General features: G+C 35.9%; 1 protein-coding gene across 1 annotated transcript in view; it reads right to left on the bottom strand.

Annotated features, from left to right (window-relative positions):
- Positions 1-307: 307 nt before the first annotated feature.
- Positions 308-9,770, bottom strand: part of LOC106474062 — a gene marked incomplete at its 3' end in the record, with an annotated part of 24,154 nt that continues 14,691 nt past the window's right edge. Inside the window, exons 2-6 of the mRNA XM_013934749.2 lie at positions 5,381-5,527; positions 4,406-4,436; positions 2,520-2,566; positions 2,215-2,337; positions 308-460 (exon numbers count right to left, since the gene is read on the bottom strand). Of these exons, the coding sequence (XP_013790203.1) occupies positions 308-460; positions 2,215-2,337; positions 2,520-2,566; positions 4,406-4,436; positions 5,381-5,497 (471 nt within the window). The remainder of the gene's footprint in view (positions 461-2,214; positions 2,338-2,519; positions 2,567-4,405; positions 4,437-5,380; positions 5,528-9,770) is intronic.

The raw sequence follows: 9,770 nt of genomic DNA on the forward strand, positions 1-9,770 counted from the left end.
ATTAGGGTACTTGGTATTCTGTTCAGTTTTAGTGACCCATTTGATTAGGGTACTTGATATTCTGTTCAGTTTTAGTGACCCATTTGGTTAGGGTACTTGGTATTCTGTTCAGTTTTAGTGACCCATTTGGTTAGGGTACTTGGTATTCTGTTCAGTTTTAGTGATCCATTTGGTTAGGGTACTTGGTATTCTGTTCAGTTTTAGTGACACATTTGGTTAGGGTACTTGGTATTCTGTTCAGTTTTAGTGACCCATTTGATTAGGGTACTTAATGCACTAGAAAGGCTTAGTAACACCGAGTACTTACCGGGCCAGTTAATTCATGGAAAGTTTCGTTGTGCAACTGCATGTTTTCTTCTTTACTTTCCTTCATCACCTGATGCGTTTCGGTTTTTTCACTTACAACACGTGGCGCTCCTGATGTAGCCTCGTAACCAGGATCGTCACCAAGGTTTTTGTGCTGTTTATGAAGGTTAGTATAAATTTTATTTTTTAGAACAAAGATGCGTATAATTTCTAAATGTCATAAATATTCTCTCCTTTAGGTTGCAGTTGTTACAACGATCCAGAAGAAGGAAAAAACAGTTAAACGTAATCATTTAACTTATTAATAGCAACTTGAAATTAACCATATAATTTAAAAGAGAAAAAAAAATGATAATTTATTATCAGAGTACAAAAATTTCTCCATTCAAATATTTGCTGATTTTTAGAACATTAAATATTTTCACTGAACATCGAACAAACGGAAATATTTTTATTACCTAAATAATCCACAGAAGACAAAGCTTATAAGAAGTTATAAAAAAAAAGGGGTTTTTAAATCTTCACCTACATTTCAAGCATATCTTCTAAAAACCATTGAAAAACTTGCACGTTAAAAACACAACGAAAAAATGAAACACAAAACAGAGAAAAGTAAACATAAAAACAGGATATTGTTAAACTGTTTGTCACCAGGTGGTGAAAATATTTCTTCCCCCTCCAATCCCCAATTTATTCGCTGGACCACTGGGAGCTCTGTATACTGGACTTATAATACATTATATGTTCCTGAAGAAGCAACAAAAGAAAAGGTTAAACAGAGGTCAAACTTTATTTAAAACGAGGATGATTCATCTGAAATATGTGAGAATATATTAAAGAATAGAACTTGTGTCCATATAACTTAAAAAGTCCCTCGGTGAGTAAGCGGTAAGTTTAAGGACTTACAACGCTGAAATGCGAGGTTCGATTCCCGCAACGGACACAGTTTGTTTGTTATTAAGCACAGAGCTACACAATGGGCTATCTGTGCTCTGCAGGTGGATGAGATCCTTCAACTACATTAAAAGCAGCGGGCTACATCGGACCCACAAAAAACTTGATTCGAATCCCTTTTTCGAAATTTCTAATACAACTACTATGAAATGTTTTTGAATATAAAATTAGTTTACTATAATTTGTTTGGTTTTGGATGTTTGCGCAAAACTAATTATATACAATCGTCTGATTTTGGTTTGTTTGAAGTTAAGCACGAAACTATACAATGGGCAATCTGTGCTCTGCCCACTACGGGTATCGAAACCCGCTTTCTAGCGTTGGGGCAAAAACTCATCATGCTAAGAGGCTATAAAACCACTTTCTCCTAACTACCAGTCGAGCACTGTTTTCAGCCTCATCCTAATTCTGGACTGACAGATATGAGAGGAGGCACCTAGTCAACAGCACCAACCGCCAGCTCTAGGGCTATTCTTGTCTGACAGCATAGTGAAAGTTGACTGTCACCCATTTAATGCACCCACATCCCCAAAGTGCGGGATAGGATTCCCCCACCCCACCCCGCAGATCCATAATCAATCATTGATTCATCTCAGGCCTAAAATAATTTTACAACATGCACTCAACTGAATCAATATTGTTCAAACTACTTACACCCGAGTTTTCGGTTTCCTCCGTTCTGTTGATTCATCTCAGGCCTAAAATAATTTTACAACATGCACTCAACTCAATCAATATTGTTCAAACTACTTACACCCGAGTTTTCGGTTTCCTCCGTTCTGTTGATTCATTTCAGGCCTAAAATAATTTTACAATATGCACTCAACTGAATCAATATTGTTCAAACTACTTACACCCGAGTTTTCGGTTTCCTCCTTTCTGTTGATTCATCTCAGGCCTAAAATAATTTTACAACATGCACTCAACTGAATCAATATTGTTCAAACTACTTACACCCGAGTTTTCGGTTTCCTCCGTTCTGTTATCTTCTGTCATTTTCGTTGTAATTTGAGGTCCACTATCGGCAATAATTTTGCCATCTTCGTACACCAGCTGGCGCTGAACTCGCGTCTCCACCTGGTGAAATTGGTCTGAGATTATTCAAGTTTCTTTACAAAGTAAATAATAATGATTAAAAGAAAATTAATGTCACAAGAGTCCGAAAAATTAATTATAAGACGAGACCAACTTAGTGTATATTAGTTATTGTATATGTGTTATTTAATTACTGTATATTTCAATAGATAAACAAAAATTACCTGTTTTGTTTTGTGATTTACTACCCTTTTGCACGTGGTCCATTCTTCTGGAAAAAAAGGGGAAGGAATCATGCCTTAACTGAAAGGTTTATTTTCATTATATTCTAACTAAAAAGTATATTCTCTATTTAAATTTCCCGATGCGCTAGTTACTATGGACACACAAAAAAAGTGGAAAATACCCCAAAGTTGACTTAGTTATAGAACCAATTTTGAGACTGATTTTGGCTTTACGATATATTTAAAATATTTCTCATATATCATGAAAATAATATTTGATATTACAATGACCATCTTTATATATGATTTTAGATATAACGGCTTAAAAATTGTATTTATATCCAGAGAGAATTCGAATTTTCACATAATTTGGTTTAAAAGTTAAAACCGACGTTATTCATTAGCATCAAAATTAGGGTTATACAATGTCATATTTATGTGTTGTTTTCAATACAATGTAAACTATGGTGTAGTATTCTTTAAAAAGTATAAAAAATACAGTATCTACAGATATCAATTAACGACACATTTTTCTACTTTACAGTGACTCCTAGTGTGATTTTCCTGAACTAAGTCCCATAAGGAACTGTATGCATGGTTAGGCCTACATCCGGCTCATGTGCAAATAGTCAACCCTCTATGGATGACTTGCAGTTTGTAGCAACAATTAACTACTACTGTCTCTAACACTAAACAAGATTTAAACGACACATTTTATTTTATTTATTTATTGTATGAATGAATAGAAAAGAAGGTCTGTAAAAATTATTTCCTTTACGCTTTTAATTTTGTTTCGAGCTCACGGTAAACTTCAACGATTTTTAGGCCTAGCTCAAAATTTCGATGTCATATGACGCAAGTATTAACGTCACCACTAATCCAAATAATTCAGTCGTTGTGTTATGCCGCTCTCAATCGTTACCACGTGCATGTGGACTGATTCACATCGTCCACTCAGAACTGCAGGTATGACTGGGTTTGCATAAAGCTACACTAGGGTTATCTGCGCTAGCCATCCGTAATTTAGCAGTGAAAGACTAGAGGGAAGGCAGCTAGTCATCATCACCCACCGCCAACTCTTGGGATACTCTTTTACCAAGGAATAGTGGGATTATTGACCGTCACATTATAAAGCTCAAATTGCGAGTCTAGCGCCCTAACCACCTGACCATGCCGGGCACATAAATAGTTATTAGCATACATGTTTAAAAAGCTGAAAGGATATGACCCCCCTATTTCGTTTTATCCGTGAAATCCACCTACAATTCATAGCAACACCTAGCGTTTCCGGTTTCACAAATTTTAAGATAAATTGCATTCAGGCGCCAATGAAGCAATCGTAGAACAGGGGAACGTGATGGTTGAGTTAGTTCTGTCGGGTTACCAAAAGTTCCAATCGAAGAACAGGGGAACGTGATGGGAGATTTAATTCTGTCGGGTTACCAAAAGTTCCAATCGAAGAACAGGGAACGTGATGGTTGATTTAGTTCTGTCGAGTTACCAAAAGTTCCAATCGAAGAACAGGGGAACGTGATGGTTGAGTTAGTTCTATCGAGTTACCAAAAGTTCCAATTGAAGAACAGGGAAACGTGATGGTTGATTTAGTTCTGTCGGGTTACCAAACGTTACCAACCCTCGTGTAGCTTCCAAACAAGACTTCTAAGGATATCAATAATTGAAAAATATCGTCTCTTTTTCAGGAACAGTTTTATATCGACGGCTAGGCCTAAAGGTTAGAAGACACATACTTTCGACGGCTAGGCCTAAAGGTTAGAAGACACATACTTTAGCTATACTTTCCTTCTTAGTGTTAGTCTTACATTAGTGTAGCGATTTTGTTGAGATGTACACTGATATTTTACAGAATGCGCCTAACTTTAACTTACCTTGTTTTGTTGAGGCAACAGCATCCGGGGTCTAACAAAAATACACAAAAAATTGATTTTTTTAGATTTACTGAAATTGTTCATTTATTATTTTAAAGCGCATTTGAAGAAAAAATTATTTAGTTCAACCACTTGAAAAGTTTAGAAGATTGAACGGTGTAAATGTAGTTAATATTGTCTTATACCAGCGGTTCCCAACCTTTTCACCCTCAAGGACCCCCATGTTTTTCTCACTAATAATTAATTTGTTTTTCCATTTTTCACTATCAAATAAAAGACATATATACAACCGAGTGTGCAATTAAAAGAACAGCAGAATTAAAAAACGTACTTGTTTAATGAGATGGTATTATATTCGCGGTCCCCCAGGGGTCCGGGGACCACAGGTTGGGAAACACTGTCTAATAACATGCGTAGTAAGACGTTAACAGCAACTATAAAACACCTTTAGTGGGGAGAAACTACTCCAGACCACATGAGGTTATAAGCGCAGATGATATCTAAAGGCTCCTTGCTTTTTTTTTTATGCATCAGTCAAAATTATATTGGAACAGTTTTATATAAATTGTATGAAAATTTATTAGAAAAAAATTTAATCACAAGACTTCGTTTTTCTAATGTTTTGATGTTAAATAATACAGTGAATTCTTGGTTAAACATTGGTTAATAACATAACAAAATGAAATTTGATTTCTAATTTTTAAGCAAATCATATCAGTTAATTTGTGTGATTTGTACTTCATATGTCATTTATTGTGTTTAACATTTTCAATATATAGCAGAGAATATTTCAAACTTTTAACAGGAAAGATTTGTTATCAATATGTTTGTTTCAAAACTTATATGTAAGTTTTGTACTCTCCAATAGATGGCGCATCTTGTAGTTTCATCTTCTTTTTTTTTTTAAAGTACATATTTAAATATTATCAAAGTTGTAAAAGTGAATTGTTCGGTTAGTGAAGTAGCTTTTTTTACCAGTTCTTGAGGAGGACCAGGTTCTACTCTTCTGGTAATCACTGTTGTGGTGGTCACGTTTGGATTATTCCTCCCACTACCACTGGTGGCGCTGCTGTTATCTTGGTCAGATGGCATCGCGAAAGGGGACACTTACGTGTGGTTTATCTGCAAATAGAAGGGAATAAAATCAGCCACTTTATAACTGAACAATGATACTTTACAATAAGTCAGTGTATCGATTTGAAAGATTAACATCAGTAGTGTTTACTCATCTTATGATTCAAATGTTCATACCAAAATTGTATCCCGAGGCTATCTGCCTATTTCTTACAACTCTAATGGGTTTATATAATAGAACATATCAATAAATGATACGTTATACCCAAATACGGGTACAGGGCCGACCACAAGATATAAAAGGTCAGTACAAATTAATTTTACTGGCTTTTTTTCATTATTTTCCCAGTGAATTTACTCAGTAAAATATCTGTAAATAAAATATTTCCAACCCATGTACCATTTTAGACATCAAAGATACGCTATTGAAAACTGAAAGAGGCTATAATTATACGTTTATGTCACAATATATCTAACAGAATACAACGAATCCTAAGCCTAATGACGAAAATTAGACACAAGAAATACCTATCAATGAAAGTCCAATCTAAGCCTAATGACAAAGATTGGACACTAGAAATATATATCAATAGAATCCCAGATTAAGTCTAAAGACGAAGATTAGACACAAGTACCTATCAATAGAATCCTAGCTTAAGCCTAAAGATAAAGAGTAGACACAAGAAGTACCTATCAACAGAATCCCAACCTAAGCCTAATGACGAAGATTAGACACATGAAGTATCTATCAACAAAATCCCAGCCTAAGCCTAAAGACGAAGATTAGACACAAGAAGTACCTATCAGTAGAACCCCAGCCTAAGCCTAATGAATAAGATTAGACGCTAGACGTACCTATCAATGAAAGCCCGCTAATAATTCGAGGTTAATTTTACGTAATCAGATTTTACTGTGACGTTATCATTCAACAACTTGTAATAGAGTTTAAAGTTATTTTGGCATCTAAGATAACGTATAATAATCACGTATGTTTTAAAAACATAATCAACTTTAACATAGCACTATCTTGACCCAATAAGCTTATTGTGTGTAAGCTTGTCATGTTTCATACTCTATTGGGCAGAAGGTGTTAATTATTTGTGTTTGTTTTAGCGCAAAGATACACAATGGACTATATGCGCTTTGTCAACCTCGGGGGAAAGAACTCCGGATTTTAGCACCGTAAGTCAGTAAACTTAGCGCTGACTCACCGGAAGACAAAGAGCGTTAGATTTCAACCTATGATTTATTTATTACTCATACAACGACTATTTAAATAACTTACAAGCCTGAAATTTGTATTTTAAGTTTATAAGTTTGGTCATTGATGATTCATATTGGTAGAGCTGTTTTGGTTATGAGTTCAAAAAACTTGAAATCGGCCGTCCTAATGTAGTTTAACAGACTCAACAACAGTGCTAATATTATAACAACTGCTAGTTTAACAGGCTCAACAACAGTGGTAATATTATAACAACTGCTAATTTAAGACTCAACAACAGTGGTAATATTATAACAACTGCTTGTTTAACAGACTCAACAACAGTGTTAATATGATAACAACTGCTAGTTTAACAAACTCAATCTTAACAACTGCTTGTTTAAAAGACTCAACAACAGTGCTAATATTATAACAACTGCTAGTTTAACAGACTCAACAACAGTGCTAATATTATAACAACTGCTAATTTAAAAGACTCAACAACAGTGATAATATTATAACAACTGCTAGTTTAACAAACTTAATCTTAACAATTGCTAGTTTAACAAACTTAATCAGTTGTCCCATTTTTACGTTTAACAGACGTGAAAAGAGCAGAAAAGCTAGTTAGAGGAGTCACGAGCTAAATCTAATAATTGCTACACAAACTCGGTAGTTTAACAGACTTGGCAATAACGATAATGATACCAGAAACAACAGGTTAACAGACTGCTGTTGTAGTACAAGAAATCGGAGCTTAACAGTCGTACAATTTTCAGCCCAGGAGAGTTGACCTGTCATCAGATTGAACAATAAAAAACAAAATAGGTCATTAGGTTGATTATTAAGGTACGTGGGAATAACGTGTGAGATAATGATCAAACGACCATCTGGGTGCTCACAGCTTAACGATACATCTAATTAAATGTCTCGGCACCCTACAGCTACAGAAGGCTCTGGTTCTAGGCTACAGGGAATACTAAAAAATAGACCATAGGTTTGAAAGCTCTGAGTGTGCATCTGTTCTTCTGAATGACGAATATATATAAACAAAGTCTGTCTCAGTTTTCAACGAATGACGAAACTGTTCGAGTTTTGAAAATAGCCGTTTGGTGGAAGATTTGACAACCTTGATCTGTATATAGCTAGCGACTTTACGTTGACTCTTCTTATACATTTAAAACATTACAGTTCAGTTGGGAAATTGGGTGATTTCTAAATAAGCTGTATTAAAGGGTTTGGGCCTAATGGTTAACATACCAGGCTGCTGATCGTAAGCCCCAAGGATCGACCCTCGATATAGCACTTTCAGCTTTTGGAGTGTTATAACTGTAACTGTTAATCTCGCTCTTCCGAATAGGTGATTGGTGTTGGTGAGCGCGAAAGTAGGCGGGAAGGGTGTTTACTGGGATTTACCACCCAGAAATATTTTCCTAGCTACATCACCAGTGTTGACTGGTGTCTCCTTCTGGCGAGTAGTTCTAGGTGAGGAATTATTATGTCTGGTGTTTTGTTGTTGTTGTTTGTTAATAAGCACAAAGCTACACAAAGTGCAATCTGTGCTCTGTCCACCACGGGTATCGAAATCCGGTTTCTGGCAGTATAAGTCTGCAGACATACCACTGTGCCACTGGGGGGGGGGGCTATTATGTCTGATCTTGAGAGGTAGATGACAGGACCTTTTAGCCCAGGTGTAGTATGATGCGTCGTTTATCTTGAAAGTATCAATTGCTGACTATTACGGGGTTTATTTTTAGAGTAATTCTCCCCCATCGTAAATGTACAAGTAAGTCGCGTGGTGGCGTCAAGGTCGGTTTCGTAATAATTGTGTTTATGAATTTCGCGCAAAGCTACTCAAAGGTTATCCATACTAGCCGTCCCTAATTTTTAAGTGCTATACTAGGAGGGAGGCAGATATTCAACGTGACCCACCCCACCAATCCTTGGGCGATTCTTTACCAAGGAATAGTGAGATTGGCCGTCACATTGTAATTGAAATGGCAAGCACGGGATTCGAGCCTGCGACCCACAAAGAATATTTCTCAGGAGTTTGAAAAGCTGCATTAAACTTTAATAAAACTTCAGCTAACGCCATTTTTAAGAACAAATAAAAACGCTATTCACATTCTGCAAAGATTACATTGAGATCCAACTCGGGAATGTTGTGTTTTATACGTGTCATGTCATCGCTGTATTTTATAGGTTTTCAGTAAGGTTTCGTGGAAAGCACTCCCATTTTTCCTTCCACCAATAAAATAAAGTGAAAAATTGCAGTAATGAAGGAACAACTCCTAATTCATCCTGCTAAACCTACCTTAGAAACATGTTCTTCCCACTCAACAACTTTATAGCAAGCAATAGAAAGTCAAATGTTTTATTTTTGTTAATGGGGTTACTCCTGCTAAAACACGTCACGTGACTTTCAAGCACTTGGCAACTGAGAGCCAATAAAGTGGTCTCTCTAACTAAAACTTTAGAAAGACAACCAACCACTCATGTGCACACGTTCTCTCAGTTGTTAGCTAGTTAAATCTTCTCCGGAAAGTGATTAGAATGTATGCAAGTAGACTTCCAAAAGACAACACTGATTCAACTGTGGCAGTAGAATCTTAATACAGAAGACAACAGTGACAGTAGAATCTTAATACAGAAGACAACACTGATTCAACTGTGGCAGTAGAATCTTAATACAGAAGACAACACTGACTCAACAGTAACAGTAGAATCTTAATACAGAAGACAACATTGACTCAACAGTGACAGTAGAATCTTAATACAGAAGACAACATTGACTCAACAGTGACAGTAGAATCTTAATACAGAAGACAACACTGATTCAACAGTGACAGTAGAATCTTAATACAGAAGACAACACTGACTCAACAGTGACAGTAGAATCTTAATACAGAAGACAACACTGACTCAACAGTGACAGTAGAATCTTAATACAGAAGACAACATTGACTCAACAGTGACAGTAGAATCTTAATACAGAAGACAACACTGACTCAACAGTGACAGTAGAATCTTAATACAGAAGACAACACTGACTCAACAGTGACAGTAGAATCTTAATACAGAAGACAACAC

The sequence above is a fragment of the Limulus polyphemus genome, unplaced genomic scaffold (assembly GCF_000517525.1).
Source record: "Limulus polyphemus unplaced genomic scaffold, Limulus_polyphemus-2.1.2 Scaffold6776, whole genome shotgun sequence".
Taxonomy (NCBI): domain Eukaryota; kingdom Metazoa; phylum Arthropoda; class Merostomata; order Xiphosura; family Limulidae; genus Limulus; species Limulus polyphemus.